Here is a 26,199-nt window from a genome sequence, read left to right as displayed (position 1 = left end):
CTAGGATAATGAGGAAGGACTGCCTGCCACTTACTTTACTCTTGAAACCTTTCCCCTCTAGTGAGCCCAGACTCCGAAGCCACGCAGGGATTCATTGTTACAGTGAGGACGCTTTCTGAAGCATAGTGCAACATAAACCAAGAGAGCAAGATGCATTTGACAGCTTTCATGAAAATGAAAAGAATTACTTTAGAACAGGATATAAAGCTGCAAGGCGCTGATGGATAACACCCAGTGGAAAGAAACACGGTGTCTATCGGGATTCTGGTCGATAATACTGATTTTAAAAATGTAGTCATTTCAGGGGCGTGACCTGGGCTTAGTTGGTTAAGCGTCCGACTTTCGCTTAGGTCATGATCTTGCAGTTCGTGGGTTCGAGCCCCGCATCGGGCTCTGTGCTGACTGCCAGCTCAGAGCCTGGAGCCTGTTTCAGTCTGTGACTCCCTCTCTCTCTGACCCTCCCCTGCTCACGCTGTCTGTCTGTCTCTCTCTCTCTCTCTCCTAGAAGTAAATAAAACATTAAAAAAAAAAAGAATTTGTTAAAAAAAATAAATAAATAATGTAGTCATTTCTTACTGATAATAAAGGCAAATGCCAGCCAGCCCTGATTAAACAGTTGCAGATAAAATCCTGAGTTAGTCTCTCGTACAATGAAGTGCTGATGCCTTCATGAGAAACGCTCGTATGTAACACCCACCCATTAAGTACACAACGTAACACAGAGGCCTTTTCTATGGCAAAGGCAGAAACGAAGTTCTTACTTGTTGGTCATACTAATGAATTGTCCTTCTAACCATGTACCAAAGATACACAGAAGGCAGGTCCCAAGGCACAGAATTAAGAAATGCAGGACCCACACAGGGGCATCTCATTAAAAAAAAAAAGGTAAAGAAAGCTTCCTTGTACTCTATGACACTTGCAGGTCAGTGTTCAGCATTCCTAACTATGGGCTGCCACTGAGAACAAGATGGAGAAGCCAGAAAGAAACCAACACAGAGAAAGAAAAAGTGAAAAGTATGACAACTTCAAGTCTGACAGTATTCTGTTCCAAATGAATGGCAAGACGCCCAGTGAGATGCAGGAACTAATTTAGAAGTAGGGAAGAGGCTCTTTGCAACTACTGTCATTTAAAGTCAACATTTACTTTTTATTAAAAAATTTTTAAAGTATATTTATTTTGAGAGATAGCGAGCAGGGTAGGTGCAGGGAGAAGGGAAAGAGAATCCTAAGCAAGCTCCATGCTGCAGCACAGAGCCTGATGCAGGGCTTGAACCCATGAACGACAAGCTCATGACCTGAGCCTAAATCAAGAGTCAGACACTTAACCAACAGAGCCACCCAGGTGCCTCTAAAGTCAATAATAAACAATACTGAATGATCAGACAAATTATGAATTCACTTTACAAAGGGTTTAAACTCAAGTTGTTTTAAATAGGCAAGGTGTCTTTGTGGATGTTTGTTTATTTGCCACTACTCATCACCGAGGCAACACAGGGAACTGGGCTTGATTCACACATTCACACCCAAAAAGGCAGCACTTGGCGTTCGTCATAAGCACCCAAGTCATAGCTGACTATAAAGTTTTTGAAAAAACACCCCTGCTAGGAGTGGAAGTAAATGAAAAGATTTATTAGCATCAAGGATTCAAGCATATACACATATTTAGGTAAAAGATTTAAGTATATACATATATAGGAAATTAAATTTTGGCTTTCAAAGTTTGTTTTTATAATCAAGGTCTTAAAGCACTGAGCTATTTCAGAAAGCAAGCTATGCCTGCGGGACAAATTACTCCCAGTGCTTTCTCCCTCATTCCCTCTCTCTTTAGACTGTGTTCAGACATCTGGCAACCCCAAAGGAAGGCAGGGAGAGTAGACAAACCTTCTTTGGGAGAGAAGTTTAGGAACTGATCCACTTCATGAGGCTCCAGCTTAATCTTAGGAATAATTGTCTGGCATGAGGAATCCACCTAAAGGAAGAATTACAAACACAGTTTTTAAAAACCGGTAACAACCACGTAGGATCATCAGGGAAGCTGGTTATTTGTCGTCTGTGTCTTCCTCTCCAGGCAGCCCTGCCTCCCTGTGCGGTCAGAAACCTGGCTGAGCCCAGGCTCCTTCTTTGACAGGGAGGCGACTTTGCTCTTAACCTTTCTCTCACTGCCAAACCTGTCACTACAGCTCACGAAACACTCAGAATTCCAAAATTTAAAAATCAGGGTGGATTTTATGGGAACATAAAGGCATTTTATCATGAAATAGTCTGGTGAATTTGTAAAGGGCCACAGGCCTCCCTCCACCAGTTTTTCCTACAGCAGGAACGGCATGAACCAAGCTGCATCCATTCCCCTCCAGGCTTCCTCCTGATTGACAACATCTAACCATGCAACACTCGGTACAGAAAGGACAAAAGGTCTCTGGCCCATGAGTGAAGCAAGACCATGACCCTGACCTTTCTTAGTTACATACTAAAACATTGACTAAATGAACATCTCATGGAGCAAGGAGACTAATACCCATTCTAGAAGCCCAGTGCAATGAACAGGTCCAGGCAGCAAGTGAGAAAGAAATTCTAGAAGACACCGTAGAGGTGCTCTGTTCACGGTCCCTCATCTTTTCTAAAATGGGTTGTCAAGTGGACTAAAAACAAATATGGCGGCTCTACTCTTCTATGTAACCTCTTCCTGAACAGGTACAGGTAGATATTACACCTTGCCCAGAGGAGATCTGGCTTAAAGAACATCAGTGGAGCCACTGTTTATAACCCTTGGCTTTGAACTTTAGGAAAGGTAGGGATGGCTTCCAACATCTAGAAGAACATATATGAGTATGATTCTGGTCTATCACTAGATACCGGAAATATCTGGAGAGAAGGTGGAGTGAACTAAATTCTACTTGCTGTAGGCATGAAATCAAACAAGGAAGAAATTACCAATTTTGTCTGTTTTCCATGGGTAATATAATAAATGTTGTTAGGTTGGAGAACCTTGAACTGGGTCAGGGCAGCTCTGCATTGCACTGGGAAAGTAAAATGTTACACAGGAACCAACATTCTAGTTAGCCACCACAGGCAAGCCATGGATTGCATCATCATTTAACCCCACTCTTTCCACTGGCTTAACACGGAAGAGTTTTTTTTTAACTATAGATACCCATCTATTTTTTTAAATTTTGTAATAGCAATCATCAGAAAAATGAAATCAGACTTGCTACCACTTTTTCTGAACAATGCCTTTAAAGAGTGTGATATAATCAACACTGACCCCAATATGTATCGATACATGTACACATATGCAATTACATATCCTTAAACATATACAGTCACCAGCTCTAAAAAGGTTAAGTGCCTTATTGGAGAATGAGGATCCATATCTTTTGATCTACTGTGTGTGGATGAAAGAAAATGGAGTATACCCCAGTATTCAGTTCCAGCGGGGGCTCCTCCTTTTCAAAAGGGGTGGAGATGGCCGTGATGGTCAGAGTGACAGAGGGAACAAGTCCTGGGGGCGGCTCCTCTGTAATTGGCTCTGTCTTGATGGTCGTGGATGGAAAGTCTGTAGACAGATACCATTTCTCACTTTCCACTTCATCTACGGGAAAAAGACAAGCACACACATGAATTCGTTCAGGATATCAGATGTAAGTAAAACAAATGACCACTAAGCTTGCTCCTCCTCAAAACACAGCTCCAACAATAAAGAATACAATAAGAGGAAATGAAGTGAGAGTGTGAAAGAGGAGAGACATGGATAAAGAAATGAATGGCAAAGTAAAAATCTATGCCTGCATTTGCTTGAGTGTAAGTTTGCTGAAATAAACTACAGGGATACGTGCCAAAGAAAGAAGGCTGCCCTCCTGGTCAGGGCAGGAAGGAGACTGGATGGATCGGGAATAAGACGGGAGGAGGAATCTCCATGTGTGACGTTTTGCACTATTCAGTTTTTCAAACTAAGTCAATGTGTGATCTATTCAAAACTACAGGAGTACATTTAAAATTAAGAAACAAACGGTTTGAAATCAGAATCTCAGGAGAGACGACTGGGACCATGGATAGGTGGCCTCTATTCTTCTCCCAGTGGACAGTTACTTTTCTTTTTTTCCTTCTTTCTCACTCCCTGTTTCTGTCCTTCTGTTTCCCTATGGCCCCACTTCTAAGCCTGGCCTAGAATTCCAGAATTTAACTTAGCCCTCTGCAAAACTTCAGAGTTTATAATAAACATCTGCCTTCGCTGAAATGGATCAACTACCTAGAGAAAAGGGTTAGATTTTGGCCAAGGGTGGATCTTGGCTTGCTCCTGGCTTTCATGATTATCACGGGCCCGTGGATTGTGACAAAGCATTAGGAACAGACAGAAGCACCTCGTCCCTTAACCAACATTCTTCTAGGCACTTATGTCCACCTACTTCTTACCAAATTACTTCAGCGCTACTGACAGCACAGTCCGGGAAAAGGAGGGAATGGCCAGGAAGAGAAAAGACAGGGAGATTGCAAACAGGTTCAGAACAAGAAAAAACAAGTCAGAGATTCCCAAAGTCAGCAATCCTTACCTGATACAATTTTTACTAAAATGAGGCTAAAATGAGGCAAAGATACATTCCTTGCTTTATGAAAATGTTTAAACACACACACACACACACACACACATCCCACATGCTTAGTGAACCATTACTGTACAGAAAAACAAAGTCGTTCCCATGAGGATTCAAGTTTCCTTAAGAGAAAGTATGTGAAAATCACTTAGAACTGGTAGAAGGGGGGAAAGAGCAGGGATAGAAGCTAAAAACTAAAGGTCATAATAATTAAAATTGTATTTCATAAGCAACTTCCTCGTAACCCAAGAAAAAGTTAAATTCGCATTTACAAAGGAAAATGATCCCCTCCCCCCAATCCAATTTATAATTGACTTCATTAACTATCCCAGCCTCGACTTATTTCCTGAGGCAAAGTAAAGATGGGCAAGACTTCTGTTAGTTGAAGACATTTTGCTTTTGGAACTAGTTCTATAAAGCTGCTGAGTGCGATGGTGTGATGGGAGAATTTCCACCCTTTACAGGGTGCGCACCACATCCTGGCTGAGGGGGAGGGGCAGGAAACAAAGGGCCTTTTGATGGTGGCCAGAGGAGAGAGACCACACTGTACTTGACACAGAATTCTGCTGGCCAGATGGGCGCCCGGCTCAACTTAGAGAAGCAACTGGCTGAAGAGCCAAAAGAAGATTCTACTGCCTCTCCCAGAATGAGCTTAAGAACTGGAAACTTCTGTCATCAGCGAGGAAGACACACTCAGGACAGATCTGGGGAAGAGTGGGAGAGAGAGAGTGCACAGATCATACTTTCTCTATTCAGGAATGGCATATGGATGCCTTTGCTTTGTGAAGGCAACACTTACAGCCTGTCCACACTGAGCAGTATTCATCCCTGGCAGGGAGGCTGGGAGAGAGGCAGTAAGATGAAACACAGCCTCAGTGTATATTAAAACTAACAGTAAGGAGGCAACCCTCAGAGAAGGTCACACCAAGGAATTGTAAGATAGAGCCTGACCCACCCCCGTGCACTTACGACCACTGTGTGATGAAGCTTAATTCACAAGGCAAAAAAAAAAAAAAGGCAAAAATAAAAACAAAAAGCAAACACAAAAGTAAAAGACAAAATGAAGAAAGGTAATACAGTTGGTTCTTCCACTGTAACTAAGCCTCAAAGAACATGCATTCATAACATAGGTCAGGGTAGTTGATATTCTTTTTTTTTAATTTAATTTAATTTTTAATTTTTTGTTTTTGAGAGAGAGAGAGAGTGACAGACAGTGCAAGCAGGGGAGAGGAACAGAGGGAGAAAGAGAGGCTCCATACTCAGTGCGGAGCCTGATGCAGGGCTCAATCCCATGATCCTGGGATCATGACCTGAGCTGAAATCAAGAGCTGGATGCTCAAGCGACTGAGCCATCCGAGCAAACCAAGATAGTTGATTTTTTTTTTAATGTTTGTTTATTTCTTTTGAGAGAGAGAGAAAGTGCACACAAGTGGGGGAAGGCAGAGAGAGAGAAGGAGAGAGAGAATCCCAAGCAGGCTCAACGTGGAGCTCAAACTCATGAAATGCGAGATCATGACCTGAGACAAAATCGAGAGTTGGATGGTCAACTGTCTGAGTCACCCAGGTACCCCAGTTGATATTTTTAATGCTCAATTTCCTACACCCCTTTTTAAAAATTTTATCTATCTATCTATCTATCTATCTATCTATCTATCTATCTATCTATCTATCTAAAATCATTGCTGTGCCAGGAATAGAGACTGCAGGATGAACAACGATACTTGAACTATGAAGCAAAACATCCTCTCTCAATGACAACTGCACTCTTTCAAGTGAGAAGCCCAAGGAAGCTGCCTCTCTTCCCATGAGCTTTGTTGAGGACAAAACACTAGTGTGGCCTTCATGCTTCCACTTCAACACAGAAATTTATTATTCTAACTTAAGGATGGTTTTTGAATTGGAAAGAAGTTTAAGGCCATCAAACTCAGATACGTCACTTTGTAAGGAGGAAACTGACACACAGGTCTCCATCACACAGCAAATTAGTGGCAGAACCCAGGTCTCTGCACTCCCAACCAGGAATCTTTCCATTAAAGAAACAACTAAAAAATGTAAATAAAGTCCTGTGCACAGATATGATTATTGTAGTATTATTTATAATCACAAAACACTGAAAATAACCAAAACAGTAAAGAACAAGGGCAAGGTGAATGAATTATGATGCAACCATATGTGGAGCATTTATGTGGCCAGTAATATTACACATATAAACTCTTTTTAATGACAAGACAAAGAAAGACTTATTGTAGAATATTTTTAAAAATCTGTATATAAATTTATATACTATTAATGAAGAAAGTGATAGGAAAATAAGACTGAAAGGAAATGTGTCAAAATGGTAAAATTCTCTGTGGAGAATAATTCAGAACATGAATGGATGGGTTTGTTTTTTTTTTCCTTTAGATGATACACTATAAATTTTCTGTGCTGGAATATCCTGTGCCTGGATATCACACGTGGACATGGCCTTCTTCTACCTGTTCAACTTTACACCACGCGATGATAATTATTAGACAGGAGTCCCGGTGGCTCAAGGGGTCCATCCAGAGTCCCTTGTCTCAACAAGGGTCAAAGAGTATTTTCATATATGTTATAAACTGTACAACTGGCTTCAACTCTTCACTCAAGCCCCCCATCACCACCATGTAATTTTGCAATGCCTTCCCACTAATCCCTACCTTGGATTGGCCACATGACTTGCTTTGGCCAAAGGGATGTTAGCTTCCTAACTCAAGTAGAGTCTTGAAATGGCCCTTGCACTACTGCATTTACACACTCATCCTACTGCCATCCTAATGAAAAGGATGTGCCAGGACAATGTACTGACTCCAGGAGAAGGGGGACAGACATGTGAAACAGTTTGTCCCCCAAATGAGCCTGACCAAGATCAGCCAACACCCAGCCTTAATTATGTGAGTGAATCTGGCTGAAACTAGTGAAATCACTCAACTGTCCTCCACCTAAAGCAGCCAACCTCCCGCCAAGGCACAGACGTATGAGCTATAATAATAAATGACTGTTGTTAAAGCTAATGGTTCTTGAGGTGGTTTGTTATGCAGCAGTATAGCTGGCTAATACAATATAGCTGAAAGTGTATGCAAGGAATTAAATCCATTATATCAGAACCTCTTGCAACAAAAGGGCTGCACCTACCTGCCATAATAGTTCCTCTAAACCATCATTTGTGAACCATATCAATACATTTGTAGATTGACTGATTAAATCTACCAGTTATGTCATAAAGTAAATGACGTCATCTGAAGAAAGTCAGCCAGTAAGAAGTTTGGTGAGAATAACATTCTAGTGGTAGTTGACATTAGAGAAAAGAGCTTTCATCCTAAATGACTCAGTGTTGGCTTATGCTCTGTTCCTCACTGGAAATAAATATCAAATCAGAGAAAACAAAATGACAAATGTAACCTATGAGGTAGAGGGTTAATAAAGGATAGAGTGAAAGGGAGTGAAGAGAACATGCATTACAATTTTTCCACCTCACCTCATTTTTGTAGTTTTATTTTATGGGTGAAAAGATCAGTAGAGCCATCGTGGCTTAGAACTGGAATTATCCTTTGATGTTTGAGTTATTGGCTAAACTACAAAAACAAAAGTCAGTACTCTTGACACCCTCTAATGTCTAAAACCTGAAGCTCAGATATTGGGTGAAAAAAATTTTTTTTCCTAAATTGTGTTTACTTGCCTTTTAAGTTTCATTTCACAAGGAAAATATCCCCCAATAAGGTCAGCAGTACATACTGTGGGGAATAAGACTAATAACCCCCATATCATCTGATTTTATTCAAACGGCTTCTTGTCAAAGGCCAAAGTCAATTGGCATGATTCTGCAGCATCACCACTTAGCTATCAGCAAGAAAATAAAAATAAGCCACTGTTGGCTGGTGGTGAACAAGTCCTTCCCATCCAAGGACGAAACGGAGCTGCTATGGGAAATGGGGCTGGACTCTAAGAGTACCCACAGCAGGGTGCACGGAGGGGCCAGAAAAGACACAAAATCGAAGCCAACACAGAGGCAACACCACAGTGTACATCCTCAATCACTTCCACATGTGCTTCATAAATAACAGTATTGATTAGATATTGATTCCTCGGGAAGGGGGAGAAAAAAGACTCAACTCTAAATGTGGAGTACCAGTATCCTTATAAATATGTTACATATATATTTAGATATATGTATAGACACATATGTATATTATATTGGGTATGTATATATATTCTTAAAAGAGAAATCATGTGGGGCAGGTCCCACTTATATGATATACACACATATATATGCATTTGCTGTTGATAAAACCTGGCTAACACTGTAAAGGAAATTTTTGTAAATTAAAGTATGCCTCATTTAAATCTTTCAGCATTTGATAACTGTTTGCTCTTAAAAATTTTTCGAAGGAGCTGGCAAATCTTGACTGAGACTTGATGTAAAAATCTCTTAAAGGAGAAAATGCTAAGGCTGGGTTCTGGAGGCTGGGAGAAAGGCAAGAATTGAGTCAAGTATGTCAGAATCATGTTAATGTTTGTTTATTTTTGAGAGAGAGAGACACACACACACAGAGTGTGAGCAGGGGAGGGACAGAGAGAGAGGGAGACACAGAATCAGAAGCAGGCTCCAGGCTCTGAGGTGTCAACACAGAGCCCCACACAGGGCTTGAACTCACGAATGGTGAGATCATGACCTGAGCCAAAGTTGGATGCTTAACCAACTGGGCCACCCAGGTGCCCCAGAATCATGTTAAACTATACAGTCCACCATATATTTGAATGAAAGTTAGTGGCCTGTCTGCCCATGGTCCCTGCCCTGAGAGCCTTAACCCTGAAATAACCATCAGTCCTGAGGGACATGATGAGGTGTTGAAAATAGTAAAAATAGCAAACACTTAACTGTGAGCATTTACTATGTGCTAAGTATTGTTCTAAGAGCTTTATATATATTAATCCTAAGGGTAACCATGAAAGGCATGCACTACTACTACCCATATTTTATAGACAAGGGAACTAAGGGATTAAATAACTCACCTAAAGTTACCCAGCAGGTGTGCATCAGACCTGGGATTTACAGGGTGTTCTCCTTGCCACTCTGGGATATTGTTTTTCAACAGATCAGCGAAATAGGTCACTAGTCAAACGTGACTGCTATTTCCTTAATGTGTTTTGAGCCCATAATTAGCCACTACGAAAGGTCCAATATTGGTTCTTACTATATTCTCACCTTGGTTTATATAAAATTTGAATCCAGTATTTCTGAGGTAAAGATTCCCAGTTGAAGACCAATGAATAATAGTTAAAATTTTTGAGTGTCACTATGTGCCAGGAACCATTCTAAATGTTTTCATGCATTAGAGGGACCTCTGTGGTCCTAAGCCTGGGTGGCTTAGTTGGTTGAGCATCAGACTTCAGCTTAGGTCATGATCTCATGGTCTGTGAGTTCGAGCCCCACGTCGGGCTCTGTGATGACAGCTCAGAGCCTGGAGCCTGCTTCTGATTCTGTGTCTCCCTCTCTCTCTCTGCCCCTCCCCCACTCATGCTCTGTCTCTATTTCTCAAAAATAATAATGTTAAAACAATTTTTTTAAGGTATGTGGGACGGGGGTGGGGGGGAAGCATCATTATCCTTCTTGCCTGTTAGATAAAGAAAATAAAGGCAATACCAAAAAAGGTGATGAATAGACAAAGAGCGTATATCATAAGCTCAGGCATCGGACTCAGAGAGGGCGACTGCTCCTCTCCTTGTCCCACCTCACCTCAGAGTCTCCAGCCCATCCACATAGAGGACCCAGGTACCCTCTGTGGGTAGATGAGCAACACGTCTTCCTTTTCTACTCCTCAATCTACACCCTCTATGATGGCGGCTCTGACTGACTGACGCTCTTGTCTGTAGCTCAAACTAAATGTGATAAAGATATCACTGTTCACTGTCTCTCTGTGACTTTCTTTCAGGTCTCACCTCCTTGGAGCCTTTCAACATCAAGGTATCTGTAACAATGATGCCTGGAAACTCGCCCCCTTTACTCTACATACTGGGCTGTGCACTAATCCTGTTCTGGGCTTCATCTAGTTATTTCAAAATCCATGATTTCGTTGCCATGCGTGTTACATGCCTTTCCTTCTCTCCCTGTATTAGCGATCCATGTCCAGGCACACCATCCATGCTCGGGCACCATCAGCCATGAGACTTTATTTTCTCCTTCCGGTCTTTCCCAAAACACCACCTCACTTTCCTAAAAATCTATTTCCCTCCCAAACCTTGAGTCTTGGCTTCCACCAGGCTTCCCATTTACTGGCAGAACCGATCATCTTTAGCTTGCAGACTATTGTTTTCATTCCCACCTGTGAAAACAGCTCCATAAATTTAGGGTATCCGTAGTAAGCCAGCTTACCCAGCCATCCTTTGCCCCTGCTAGCACTAAAAGCCCAACTGGCTTAATCAGAAGGAAGATGATTATTATTTATGTTCCTAATCCGATCCCCTCTAGAGCCTGGAACAGCCACAGTCACAATCCCTTATTCTACCCAAAATAATGTGTGTGGTGTAAATATTGTATTAGATCACTCCCGCACTAGTATATTTTATGCTGAGTCTGTTGATATTTTATGTGTGTTCTAATTTTGTTCCCCTATCATCTGGGAGGGTAGTGGCCTTGTCTCTCCCTGAACAGCGTGACTCCAGCACTACAAAGTTTCTTCTTCAGGAAGAAGACTGAAATTAAAGAACAAAGCAAATGAATACATAGTTTCCCGAGTTAATTACAAAGGAACATGACTAAAATAGAGTAATTCGTGAAGATACCTTCCATGTGGTGAGGCACAAGACTTGGTCATTCAAATATAAGCTTTTTTCTCCCTCAATCCCAGTATAAAAATATCCACAGACATTTTACTTGGATGTTTCTGCTTATCTTTTTATAACCTTCTCTTTCTCTCTCTCCTTCCCTCTCTCTCGGTTTTGGTAGAACAGAAAACCCTGCCCAGTATCTGGTTAACAGCCTTAATCATGGGGAGAAATGAATGAGCTGGAAGCAGAATGTCTTTCTGGTGGTTTTGAAGGCCGAGCCCACGCTCTGACGACTGGCCTCTGTGGTTGCTGAGCCCACACGAAGTTCTTTAGCTCTAGTGTTTCAGAGAAGTCTACGGTTGTATTCAGTCCTGAAGATAGATGACTCCTATGTAATCTCAGACCAGTTTCTCAACCTCTCTTTGCAGGGGGTGCGGGGGAGGGAGGTGGAGGGTGGCAGTCACAGACTCTTTTGAGGATCTAAAAAAAGTTACATATGCTCTCAGCAGAAAAAATGGCAAATGTAGATAGCCCAAAATATTGTATATCATTTTAGGGGTCTACATTCCATCCGGGTCCATGGTAAGTTAGGAAGGTAAGAGCACCTAATATGCCCTATGTAGTTGGTCTGGGGTTCAAGGAGGGAGGGAAGGGGAGAAGACAGACGTAGCAGGAAGAGAACAAGGAAGGACAAAGAAAAAGAAAGAAGTAGGAGACAGAAGAGAGGGTAATGGGGAGAAAGATGGAGGAAAAGAAAGAAAAGAAAAAAAAATAAAGTAGGAGACAGTCTACTCCAACTGTTCATCATTTTCTTTTAGGCTTAGAGGCACCTACAGAAGAACTCCACTTAATCTAAGTGGAATTGGACAAGGAGATCTGAATCACTGGCTTTCCCGGGTATAATGAAATAACTGACTATCCATCACTGGAAACAACGACTCCTAGTTTTGCTTACGCTACTTTCCCAAAGCGAGAGAAAAAGAATATTAAATTTAATGCGAAGAGCAATTTTTAAATGCTGCCGACTTACGTACTGCCTAAAGAACTACCACCCTTTTCCAACTGGAAGGGGCTCTGTTTGACAGAAGACGTGGTGCAAGAGGGATCCTTGGGGCTGATCCTCCCTCAAGGTGGATGCAAACTGGGCTTCAAATAAATAAAATAATTCTGTTCCCGAACATCTCTCTGTCTACACAAAACTCAGAAAAATACTGGAAGCTAAGACCTAGACAAAGCTTTCCTGGGTATACAAGTACACTGTCTAACTTTGATTTCACACAGGCCAAATGGCTACCCTCCTTGTTCATCACCCCCTAATTACACATGCGCTTTTGCTGGCATACGAAGGTGGTTTTAACTCAGAGAAATACTGATACTTGAACATGAACGATGGATCAGAAACCCTTTGCAAAATATATCTAACCCACCATACCTGTTCTCAGCAAATTACCAGCAAAGCCCATAGCATACATAGAAGAAGGCTCGAGGTGAGGGAACGGAATGAAGTGTGCTTTGGTCTAATGATAAGAAAGCCTTCCCGGAAGAGATTCACTGATTCTTTTTCCCTAACACTAAACTATTAGCATAGGTGGCCCCCTTGAATTCCCCTGTATCGTATTCATACTGATTACAATTAAAATACAAAGAAACAGTTTCATTATAGAGGAGAAAGAGACTTTGAACTTTTGGAAACCTGCTTATTTGCAATCATTTCACTATGAGACACAAACTGTCTCATTCATGCAACATTTCCTATGATCTTCCTTGGGCCTGCTCTCTCTGCTCTGAATTTCTACAGTTTAATTTCCTCTTGGGACATTTCTATTCTGTCTGGTAAAGTACTGGGGGTACAGGGCATTTTCACTAGACTCTGAGCTATTATAGGCGGGATCTAAGTTTCACTATCGTGCACTGCAGGTATCTAGGACAGCGTCTGACACACAGAGGGTGTTCAGCAAACATATGTGGAATTGCAGGGGAAAGTGAGTCTGCCTGATTATTTAGGCCTTTTCTGATCTGCATATTCTGCAACAGCAAGGCTGCAGAATGGCTGGCCACCCCACAGTTCTATAATCATCTGAATATGATATAATGTGGCTCTATTGTTACCAATAGATAACACTCTGCACTCGCAGTTTCCTCTGCCTAGAAGCCTCTTCTTGAAACATCTAGCTCTTTTCCTCATCTGCTGATCTTTGCTCACACATTAACTTCAAAGATAGGCCTTTGCGGTCTATCCTATTTAAGATTTCAATTCCTCCTCCCCGGTTATGGTGTGAATGCTTGTGCCCCCCGCCCCCAAATTCTCATGTTGAAATCCTACTGCCCAATGTGATGATATCAGGAGGGGGGCCTTTGGGAGGTGCTTGAGTCATATGAGGGTGGAGCCCTCATGAATGGAAACAGTGCCCTTATTAAAAAGACCTCTCAGAGCTCCCTCGCCCCTTCTACCAAGTAAGCATCCAACAGGAAGTCTGTAACTGGAAAGGGCTCTCATCCACCCATGCTGGCACCCTAATCTGGGCCTTCCAGGCTCCAGAACTGTAAGAAAGTATTTTTTTACTGTTTATAAGCCATGTGGTACTTTTGTTACAGCAGCCTGAATAGACTAAGATGCCTGCCCACCTCCTCCAGCAAGTCTCTATCCACTCTTCTGATTTCCTTTTCTGTATGTCATTGATCACCATCTAATAAACCATATATTTTATTTTTTCTTTTTCTTATTTTCTACATCACCCCCATCTCCTAGAATGTAAGCACCACAAAGACAGAGACCTTCGTGAATTGTATTCACTTTTTACCCTCAATGCTTAGAACAGTGACTGGCAGGTTACGTACAAGGTAGGGACTCAATAAATCGTTATGAGGTGAATTTTTAGAGTGAATCATAAAACATTTATAAAATATCTACTTCTACTTGGCACTGTGCTCGCTCCTGTACAAGACAGCTGCGAAAGGCCAAGAAATATCACTTGATCAAATGCATGCAGCCCAGTGTATCTGCATAGTTAGAGAGCAAGCAGTGGACGGGACAGACAAGCATCCCTGATGCCATCACCAGAGGTTAGGAACGTGCTTCAGTCTTTTCTATACCTTCTCCCTTAACAACCTTCTACACCATTAATTCAATGATTTACTGAAATAGCTGCTTATCAGATACCATCAAAGTATCAAGCACAATGCTAGGTACCAGGAACGCATAATCATACTTGCTCAGAAGCCAGTTGAAAACAAAGACCAGAATAGAAAAATAAATAATGGCTGGAATATAAGGACAAATGTAATAGTCTCTACACAAGTGGAAAAGCTAAAGCAAATAAACAAACAAACAGGAACAGTGCTGTGAAAACATGAAGGGTGACAACTTCCAGATGGGAGAGTCTGGATGACACGGAGTTGGGTCTTGAGGGGTAGGTGGGAACTTGACTAGCAGAGCAGACAAAGGTAAAGGGAACCTAGAATAAAGAAAGCAATGTAAGAAAAGTCATGGACTGGAAAAGTCAGTGCCAGAGCCACACAGACCGGGAAAGACGGAACAAGGTGGGGAAGGGAGGTATGATCAGCACACAAAGGGGTTAGAAAGCTATGCTGTGAGGTCAGCTTCATCTACAGAACAGTGGAGGACTATTTGAGATTTTGCAATAGGGAATGAATATGAACAAAAGTGAATACTGATGGCTAGAAACCCAATATCACATTTCATTGTAGATTGTTGCTTGGGAAGTTGAGAAATCCTCCCCAAAACCTTCCTGATCACCTAAGGCCCTGCCATCTTCTTACACTTCCTGGTTTGAAATAATAATGATTGCAACAGCAGCTAAGAACAATATCCTTATTATTAGCAGCTAAGAACAAAATCCTGGGCTAGGCACTGGCATATATTCTGATGTTTAATCTTCATAAGACATGAAATAGATGCTGTTTTTGTCCTACTTTTACACGTGAAGAAGTTAAGTAGTTTGCCCACAAGCAGTCACTGAAATAGAACTTAAACTGAGGTCTGACTGCAGAGCACGTAACCTTAACCACCACACTTAGCATACACTTTTATAGTCAGTTGTATACATTTCTAATGTTCCCCTACATGATAGGTTCTATGAGAACAATGTGCACGTTTTTTAATTTATATTTCCTTCAACGTCTAGCATGTGAACTCAAGAACTGCTAGGTAAATCAATGGCTACAATTTAAGGTACTGATAGTATGTGATAAAGGACTTCAGACCTGGAAGAAAGTCACTGTTCTGACACATGGTCAAACAGCTTAACGCTTTAAAGCCAAGAAAACTAGATCTTCAACAAATACTGTACTGATAGCACTGATGATGGGCATGAAAGGGTCACCAGGAATGCGAGGTGACCTAGGAATACTCCCCAAGATCTCATATACATGTGGTCAAGGGTACGTGCTGAATATGGGTTAGGAGAATGCCTAAGAAGCTTCTGTGGACAAGAGTGGTCATAAAAATTCTTTCTCAGAAAAAAATGCACGACCCTTTAAACCATTGCAGTTGCTGGAATTATCAACCAAATGGGCCAACCTTGCTTTGCAGATGGATGTTCTGCTGTCCAACCCACAGGGCCAAAGAAAGCCACTACTATCATTCAGTTATAGCAAGTTCCCAGGGCACACAGCCGGGGGTGGGGAAAGTGTCCCATGACTCTCTGCAGTTACCCACAGCCCAAGCCCTAGGCTTTCATGGAGGAGGTATGTGGCTAACGTGAGTGCTGAGAATAGCGTAACACACAACCCACGCCCCCAAGGAGCTCAGAGTCAAAGGTTCCATGGTCCCAGATGTTTCCCCTGCCTTGAGCTTACCGTCATTGAAGCTGTCACCGGTGGTAACGTGGGTGAACGGTGACTGGGCCCGAGGCTCCTCACACAGGGAGTAGCTGTGCTCAGCCTGGATGAGAGGCGCCGGGGACGTTGGGGACGGCTCCACCTCCATCGACGCGCTCTTCTCCGAGAGGAAAGGGTCGTTAAGGAGCTGACCCAAGACGTTCTGGGAAAACTCATCCAGAAGTTCTGAGAAGTGCTACGAGACACAAAGGAGGAAGAGCTCAGTTTCTCTGAACCATGATCTGACATTTACACAATATCCTAAGGCAAATACGTCACCTACTGCTTCAAATGAAGCCATTTATATACAATGTCCAGTTAATCTATTGCTCTGTAGCAAACTAGCCCAAAGTTTAGTGGCTTAAAATAACTATCATTTATTATTCCTCACTATGGGTTGGCAGGGCAGACAACCTGATTTCATCTGAGTCGGCTGTGCCGAAAGGTTAGCTGGGAGCTATGTGAGGCCAGGCCAGCCGGATGGCTGGACCCTCTCCTCAGAGACTGCGTCAGGCCAAGGTTTCCTCACATGATGGCAGAGATGTTCTAACAGGGAGAAAACCAAACCTGAATGGCCTCCGAAGGAACACATCATCACTCCCTCCACGTTCTTTTGGCCAAGGCAAGTGATGAGGCCAGCCCTGACGCATGGGATGGAAAAACAGACTCTACCTCTGGACAAGAGGAACGGCAAAATCACAACAGAAACGCGTGTGGGCGGAAGACAGCACAACTCCCTGGGGGCCATAACCGTAAGCACCTTCCTGAGGTGGTTTTTCACTGAGAATATTTTAAAATACACTCTATCCTCTATTTCTATAGCACGGAGGTGCTATTTATAGCAAGGTGCCAAGTTCAAAGACATCAGAGGCAGCTTCCCTCTGCTCTCCCCAACCACCTGGACTCTCTGTTCCCCTCCGATTTTTCCTTCATCTCCTTAATCTCTTCTCATCCTCCATCTCCAGCACCACTGACTCACTAACCGACACTGTGCCGTGAAGATGACACAGGAATGGTCTATACACCTATTCACAGGGACTCCTGCGTCCCTTACTCCAGGTCCCCCCTCTAACGGAGCTGCAGCCTCATCCACTTTCCCTCACTGACAGGGGGATGTTCATATACAAGGATCTGCAGAACAGGGTTTTTTCAATCTTGCCACTACCAACATTTTAGACTGGATAATTCTTTATTATGGGGGTGGGGATTTTCTGTGCATTACTGGATGTTTAGCAGCATCCCTAACCTCTACCCCACTCAGTGCTAGTAGCACTCTCCTAGTTTTAAAAACCAGAAATGTCTCCAGGCACCGCCAAATGTCCCTGTTAGGAGCAGGGAGAATCATCCTTGGTTTAGAAGTGCCACTACAGACATTAAAAATAATAATCACAAAATTAGGGGCGCCTGGGTGGCTCAGTCAGTTAAGTGTCTGACTCTTGATTTCGGCTCAGGTCATGATCTCACAGTTTTGGGATCAAGCCCTGCATCAGGATCTGCTGAGCTGACAGCATGGAGCCTGCTTGGGATTCTCCCTCTACCCCTCTCTCAAAATACATAAATAAACTTGAGGCACCTGGCTGGCTCAGTCAGTTGAGCATCCGACTTCAGCTCAGGTCACAGCTTATGCGTTCAAGCCCTATATAGGGCTTTGTACTGACAGTACGGAGCCTGCTTCAGATTCTGTCTCCCTCTATCTCTGTCTCTCCCCTGCTCACATGCGGGCATATTCTCTCTCTCTCTCTCTCTCTAAAATAAATATTAAAAAAAAAGAAAATCTTTAAAAATAATAAACTTTAAAAATAATAACAAAATTAAATTAAATTTCAAAGGTCACCTTGGCACCTGCTGCTAGAGCCACTTACTGATTAAATTTTAGGGACACTTCTGGTATAGAAAGGAAGTTACAAAAGCAGATACAGCAATAGGAGAACTGGTTGCAAATGGTGATGCTTGGGGTAGGCAATGAGACTCTTGAGATCCCCATGGATACTACCACTGAATTGTCAGTGAAGGTGTTCTGAAGTGAATGCAGCCTGGGGACAGGAAGGCAGGGGGTTAGAGCTTTAAGATGATGGCGCTTGTAGGACAGAACCTCTCCTCTAATAAAGGCGAGAAAGGGACAACAGGGAAGAGGCCCTTGTAGGCTGGGTCCTCAAAGTAGAGTTAAATTGGTGGATTTCACCAATATCATCAACATGAGAAATGGGTGCATCCAACTGGGACAGAGTATAGGGAAGCCACGGGCCTTGGGCACAGGCTGATATGCACCGGTCATCTATATGAATAAGAGAGGTACTAGGGGGAGTGTTCTCTATACACAGATACATTTAGAACTGCAGAGGCCTTGGAAGCATCTCAGCAAGAATTCCCAAAGGTCAACTGCCTGCATCACAATTACCAGGAGACTTTTGTTTTTGTCATTTTATAATGAAATGTTTTAAACACTCAGAAAAATTACAGAAAATAGTACCAACAATGACTATGTATTCATTCTTTTGGAAAAAACTCTTATTTTCCCATGTTTGCTGCTACAACCTGTTTTTCTTTACTCTTTCTTTTTAAAAAAATATACATGAAGGGACTTATTAAAGCCCCCGACCATTTTCCTTCCTCCCTCCTAAAGTTACCACTATCCTGAACTTGGTTATTATCTCCATTCAAGTCTTTACATTCTTACTACATATATATGCTTCCATTATACACATATGAACTTTTTAAACTTTAAATAAATAGTACTATACTTCATACATCTTTCTGCTACTTTACTGTCTCCAAAAATATTTTTTAGATTTGTTAATATTTACACATCCAGCTCTATTACATTCACCTGAACTTCTGGGATGTATCCAATTGTACTCATCTAGTTCTTCTTGAGGGATATTTAAAGATTTTATTCATTTATTTATTTATTAGGTATTTATTTATAGAGAATATGCACCTAAGCAGGGTGGGGAGGGGCAGGAGGGGAGGGAAAGAGAATCTTTTTTTCCCCTGTGAGGGCTACATATTTTATTTCTGACAACTGGTCTTATACACTTTGCATTGCATTTTACTTTGAGGTAACTGTATATAAGCTGTTTGTGAATTATGTATTATATAAACTTGTTTTCCTTTATAGTATTTTTATTTATTTATTTTACACAATTTACTTAAAGTTAGTATTGGTATCAGGAATGGAACCCACTGATTTATCACCGGGTTACAACACCCAGCGCTCATTCTAACAAGTGCCCTCCTTAACCAGCATCACCCATTTAGACCATCCCCCAACACCCTTCCAACAACCCTCAGTTTGTTCTCTGTATTTAAGATTCTCTTATGGTCTGTCTCTGTTTCTCTGTTTTTATCTTATCTTTCCTTCCTTTCCCCTATGTTCATCTGTTTTGTTTCTTTGCAAATGGCAAGGTTTCATTCTTTTTGATCATTGAGTAATACCTCATTGTATATTTACATATACACCACATCTTCTTTATCCATTCACCAGTTGATAGACATTTCTTAATCCCTATCACCTATTTCACCAATTCCCTCCACCTACCCTCCCCCATCTGTAACCATTAGTTTGTTCTCTATAGTTAAGAGTCTTTCTTGGTTTGCCTCTCTTTCTCTCTCTTTTACTCTTTGATCATTTGTTTTGTTAAATTCCATATATGAGTGAAATCAATACAGTATTTTTGTTTTTCTCTTACTGACTTATCTTAAGCGTAATATCTATCCAGATTGTTGCAAATGGCAAGACTTAGTTCTTTTTTATGGCTGAGTAATATTCCATTGTGTATATAACATATCTTCTTTATCCATTTATCAGTCAATGGACATTTGGGCTCTTCCCATAATCCAGCTATTGTTGATAGCACTGCTACGAACATTGGGGTACATATGCCTCTTCAAATCAGCATTATTGTATCCTTTGGATAAATAGAAACTTCCATACTGTTCTCCAGACTGGCTGCACCAGTTTGCATTCCTACCAACTGTGCAAAAAGTGCTCCCCTTTCTCTGCATTCTTGCCAACATCTATTGTTTCCTGAGTTGTTAATTTTAGCTATTCTGACAGGTGTGAGGTAGTAAGTTATTGTGATTTTCTCTAGTATTTCTCTGATAATGAGTGATGTTGAGCATTTTTCATGTGTCTATTAACCATTTGGATGTCTTCATTAGAAAAATGTCTATTCATGTCTTCTGCCCATTTCTTCACTAGATTATTTGGTTTTGGGGTGTTGAGTTTGATAAGTTCTTTATAGATTTTGGGCAATAACCTTTGATCAGATATGTCATTTGCAAATATCTTCTCCCATTCCAGGGGATGCCTCTTAGTTTTGCTGATGGTTTCCTTTGCTGTGCAGAAGCTTTTTATCTTGATGAGATCACAATAGTTCATTTTTGCTTTTATCTCTCTTGCCTATGGAGACATATTTAGTAAGAAGTTGCTGCAGCTAAGATCAAAGAGGTTGTTGCCTGTTTTCTCCTCCAGGATTTTGATGGCTTCCTGTCTTATGTTTAGGTCTTTCATCCATTTTGAATTTATTTTTGTGTATGGTGTAAGAAAGTGGTTCAGTTTCATTTTTCTGCATGTTGCTGTCCAGTTCTTCCAGCACCATTTGCTAAAGAGACTATCTTTTTTCCATTGAATATTCTTTCCTGCTTTGTCCAAGATTAGTTGACCATACATTTGTGGGTCCATTTCTGGGTTCTCTATTCTGTTCCATTGATCTGAGTGTCTGTTTTTGTGCCATTACCATACTGTCTTGATGCTTACAGTTTTGTAATACAGAATGAAGTCCAGAATTGTGATGCCTCCAGCTTTGGTTTTCTTTTTCAACATTACTTTGACTTTGTAGAGCCTTTTCTGGATCCATACAAATTTTGGAATTGTTTGCTCTAGCTCTGTGAGAGAGAGAGAGAATCTGAAGCAGGCTCCACTCCCAGCATGGAGACTTCATGGGGTTCAATCTCATGACCATGAGATCATGACCTGAGCCAAATCAAGAGTTGGATGTTTAACCAACTGAGCCACCCAGGCACTCCTAAATATTTTATCATTATATGTGATACTATAATAAACATTCTTAAACATGATTGGAAATTTAAAAAAATACATATCCTGTGACCTACCTTTAGAGATTTTGAGCTGTTCAAAAGCAACCATATTAAATCCACCACTGCCACCTGTGCTTCTAATGCTTACTTTAGTTTTTCAACCCCTGAAGATCAACCCCTTCCCACTCACCTCCCCTATTCCCCTTCCACATGCTCCACTTTACAATTAATTCTCTAGAAGCTTACACTGTCCCCAGAGGTTGAGATATGCCCAAGTTAGAGGAAGATTCATGGATTTTGCAGCTACCATGTGATAAACCTTAAATAGATAGTGGGGATACAAAATAATAAATAAGAAAATAGAAAAGGTCTATGCCTTTGCTGACCACACGTTGCATACAAGGAACAGAACACCTGCAAGGCTAAGGTTAGGACCCACATTTCCAGACTATAAGATAACCTGAAGTCAGGGTCTGCCTCCCCAAGCAGGTCTCCAAAGACACATTTACTGGTTGTCTCCTGGAATATCTGCACATATCTGACAGAGCTCCTTTTAAGACTAAAATTAAGGTGACAAAAAGAGAAAAAAATAACACAAACTTACAAGGCAAACACAAGAGCTGGACTCACAGTCCCTGCATTTCCAAGCCACAGTTCTGTCCTCTGAGCAGCAATGTCTACTCTGGCCAGCTGTGCTGACCCTGCTAACCTTCTGGAATCCTCCTCTACCCTGAGGCAAGGCTCTCTTTGATTGCTGAGCTTTCCCAGGGAAGCTGCCAGGTTGGGCTACTTTGCTGACACCATTTTCTTTCTCCTGAGCAGCACTAATGAATGTTTTCATGAACATCCCCCAGATAACCAATAATAAACCTTCTCTAACTCTGCTAACCATCCCTCAACTCCCCCTACTTTGGGTTTTGTAGCAATTATCATGTTGCCAAACAACGTAGCCCTAAATGATAGGCAGTCGTGAAGAACTCACAGTTGTTCCCAAATGTATTATAATAACCTCTACTCTGGAAAAAGAACCCCCTCAGAAGAAGAAACCAACTGCACCTAAGCTCCACCCACACCCAGGAACTTGGCAAGGCGGAGAGCACTGAGTAGGTCCCAGGGTGGGTACTTGTGACTGAAAAAGATATTGTCCCAACTTGTCCCAACCAGATGCTGTGACTCAGCCCAGAAAATCAGTTCCAGCTGGGTGTCCTTGGCAGCTGTAAGCTCAGGCGCTCAGCAGACAGGTCAACATCCCAGTGCTAGTGCAGGAAAAAGGCCAGAATCAGCCCACCATTAATGGCAGCTGGAAAGAGAGGGGTATGCAGTCTCAAAGAGGCAAAGTGAGCCTCCTCAAAGAGGGAGACTTCTTGGATCTTGCTAAAACTTTAGCAAAGGAATATGCATGTGAAGCCAAGAGTTTTGAAATTTTAAGTTGAATTTTTTCAAAGACATGGCATAATAGCATTTTACTATTCTAATAGTCCAGTCAAGGTTTCTGGGGTTACAAGACACTCTCATTGCATTCCCATCAATCAATGTTCACAAGACCTCAGTCATGTGCTGCTTGAGCTAGACCTTGAACTGAGGTCCTCTTTTTTTTTTTTTAATGTTTATTTCCTCATTTTGAGAGACAGTGTGCACAGGAGTGGGGAGGGGCAAAGGGAGAGAGAATCCCAAGCAGGCACCACGCTCAGCTACATGGGGTTTGATCTCATGACCGTGAGACCATGACCTGAGCCAAATTCAAGAGTTGGCTGCTTAACCAACTGAGCCACAAAGGGGGTCCTCCTCTTATTTCAAACTGACTAAACTTTCCCCATAGTGTTTGTCCCAGGAAAGAGGTGTCTGAGCTTCAGATCCAACTGCATAAAGAAGTTCTATCAAGTATGAACCCATGACACTGCTGACGATCACTGCTGCTGCTGCTGATAGGGCCAGGTGTCAGGTCGTCTGGTGGTGAAGCCCTTCACATATGAGACTTTCAGAAAGTAAGCAAGGCGCTCTCCTGTAAGGCAGACAGGTGCCCAAATGAGAAAATGGGGACTCAGGGCAGTTAGGTACATTGCCCAGGGTTGGGGTTGCGGGTTCTGAAGCCCATGCACTTTCTACTATAAAACGCTGCCTCATTTAAGTCTGCCTCCAAAGCTAACATGTAGTGGGGGCTGGAGTCTAAGAAACATTTATATCGATTTCACCACCAGCCCGTCCGCTCATCCACCACAAAGCCTTCCACATTCAGTGTAGAAATGTGCCACGGTGTTGTTAGACGGGGAGTCTCCCAGCATTGCTTCTGTGGGACACCAGCAGTAACGGTGATGAAGACATGTACTTGCCTTAGTGCACGGTTCTGGCAAAGGGTTCACAGTCCCATCACAGAATCTCTGAATTGGAAGAAACCACCTTGAAAGGGTTGAACCCAGGCCTCCTGACAGGAATATTCCTCACCCACTTCAGGGAAAAGCCTTGGCAACTTACTTTAAGAACGTGTGTTAAGGTTTCATCTCCTCATTATCTAAGACTCGGCACTGAATATCCTCCAGCCTGGCCCCAGCCATCCAGTAAAGTCTTATCTCCCTTTATTCTACCCTGTGATACCTAACTGCTTCCTTATGACATTGGGCAGTATAGCTTTATTTTCTTTTTAATAACACTTGCATTCATTTTATTGTAGTAAATTTTTTTTTAAATTTTTTTACAAATAGTTTATTGTCAAGTTGGTTTCCATATAACACCCAGTGCTCATCCCCACAAGTGCCCTCCTCCATGCCCATCTCCCCCCCCCCCCCCCACACCCATCAGTCCTCAGTTTGTTCTCAGCATTCAAGAGTCTCTCATGGTTTGCCTCTCTCCCTCTCCCCCACTATTTCCCCCCTTCTTCTCCCCCACAGTACTCCGTTAAGTTCCTCCTAATCCTCCTATACATGCAAACATATGGTATTTGTCCTTCTCTGCCTGACTTAACTTTGCTCAGCATAACACCCTCATCCATGGTGCTACACATGGCCCGATTTCATTCTTTCTCATTGGGCAGTATAGCTTTAGAGCCAGACAGCTCTGGATTTGAATTCTGGCTCCTAGATGTATGGGCCTGAGCAAGATGACTGACTTCAGTTCTCTAAATTTCAGTTTGCAACCCCTGTAAAGTGAGTATAATAACAGTACCAGCTTCCTGTCATGAGAACTGAGTTAAATAATGCATGTGATACACTCAAGACTTCTCTGGCATAGCAGTAATTTTTTAAAAAGCTCTTTAGGAAAAAAAAAAACTATCAAAATTAAAACAATAAAAAGTTGGCATCTGTACTTGCACACTGGCTTCCCACAGTGTTCTTTCTAGAATATCTTTTCATTTTCCTATGCATTAGGAAACTGCCTTTTTTAAAAAAGAACAAATCTGTTTCCTCTACAGTCATCGTAGACAGACATGGCTTCCATAGATTTTTTGCTTCTCTGGCTAACTCCAGTCTTTTGGAATAAATATCTCTTAATTTGACACATTTTTTACTCTTCTTTGATGCCCCTCTCATTGCCAAGTGACTTAAATCCTTTACCTTTTAGGCCTTATAAACTCCATAACCAAAAGGTAAACGTTCTTTACCTAGCCCCTCCGAGCCTAGTACAAACTGTCGATCGTATGCACTCAACAACTGTCTCTTGTCTCAATTTATTATCATTCTACGATACCCAAGCAGTAAACAAATCTCAGTGAAAACCTAGGCCTCCCTACAATTATAAATAATTGCTATGAAATGTTTAAAACATGAATCCGTGTTTACAAATCAGATAAATTAAGAGAAATTCTTAACCTTACACAAATTACTTACTATACATAAAAAAAATTACCACATTTCTGAAGCACTGCCATTGTATTTGTAGATCATTAGCCAGTTGTCAAAGGGACATGCAGGTAAGAGTGGTTTACTGTGTCTGGGGCGCCTGGGTGGCTTAGTCGGTTAAGCGTCCGACTTTCGCTTAGGTCATGATCTCGCGGTTCGTGGGTTCAGGGCCCGCGTCGGGCTCTGTGCTGACTGCCAGCTCAGAGCCTGGAGCCTGTTTCAGAGTCTTGTGTCTCCCTCTCTCTCTCTGACCCTCCCCTGCTCACACTGTCTCTCTCTCTCTTTCTCTCCTAGAAATAAATAAAAAATATTAAAAAAAAAAAAAAAAAAGGAAGAGTGGTTTACAATCTGGGCTGCCTACCGCTGCTAACAGCTGCCCCAAGAACTGAGGTCATGGGCGTGAGGAAAAGGGAGTAGGAGAATAATGGATTCGTAATTCTTTTCTTTTTAAATTTCTTTTTTATTTATTTTGAGAGAGAGATAGAGAGCAAGCAGGGGAGGGGCAGAAAGAGAGGGAGACAGAATCCCAAGCAGGTTTCACGCTGCCAGTGTAGAGCCTGACGTGGGGCTTGAACTCATGAACTGTGAGATCATAACCTGAACCAAAATCAAGAGTCGGACGCTTAACCAACTGAGCCACCCGGGTGCCCCAGGATTCATAATTCTTGAGCTCGAATAACTGGTTGTACAAAGCTACTGAACTGTCTTCCTTATACAGCTCACCACTAAATACATCAATAAATACTATCAATAAATTCAGCGAGTGGCTACTCCAAACAAGGCACTGCAGTGGCCGAGATGGTGGACAAAAAGATGAATAAGGGTCATCTTATAGAGAGACGACTGTCCTGAGGTGCAACAGGAGTTACCTGAATTGGATGTCCTGTGCCCTCATCGGCCAACATGCTCAGAGAGCACAGTCAGAGCAGGTGTGCCCTCCAGAGGTGGGGCCAGCAGGCGTTTCTCGTGCTCACAGTAACTGAGGAATGCCAGTCCCAGCCCTGCACTTCTCAGGCTGGCACACCACCTCTTCTGGATTCAGTTTCCTTGTTGGTAAACTGTGTGTGTGTGTGTGTGTGTGTGTGTGTGTGTGTGTGTGTGTGTGTGTGTGT

General features: G+C 42.1%; 1 protein-coding gene across 2 annotated transcripts in view; it reads right to left on the bottom strand.

Moving 5' to 3' along the window:
• CREB3L2 (cAMP responsive element binding protein 3 like 2) overlaps window positions 1–26,199 on the bottom strand; it is a 121,186-nt gene that overhangs the window by 32,181 nt on the left and 62,806 nt on the right. For both annotated transcript variants that reach the window (XM_077781023.1, XM_077781024.1), the window contains exons 2-4: window positions 16,194–16,410; window positions 3,414–3,589; window positions 1,882–1,969 (exon numbers count right to left, since the gene is read on the bottom strand). In XM_077781023.1, coding sequence (XP_077637149.1) covers window positions 1,882–1,969; window positions 3,414–3,589; window positions 16,194–16,410 — 481 coding nt within the window. The remainder of the gene's footprint in view (window positions 1–1,881; window positions 1,970–3,413; window positions 3,590–16,193; window positions 16,411–26,199) is intronic.

This window comes from Crocuta crocuta, unplaced genomic scaffold (genome assembly GCF_008692635.1).
Source record: "Crocuta crocuta isolate KB4526 unplaced genomic scaffold, BGI_CrCroc_1.0 scaffold228, whole genome shotgun sequence".
Classification (NCBI taxonomy): Eukaryota; Metazoa; Chordata; class Mammalia; order Carnivora; family Hyaenidae; genus Crocuta; species Crocuta crocuta.
This window is presented reverse-complemented; position numbering and strand designations above follow the sequence as displayed.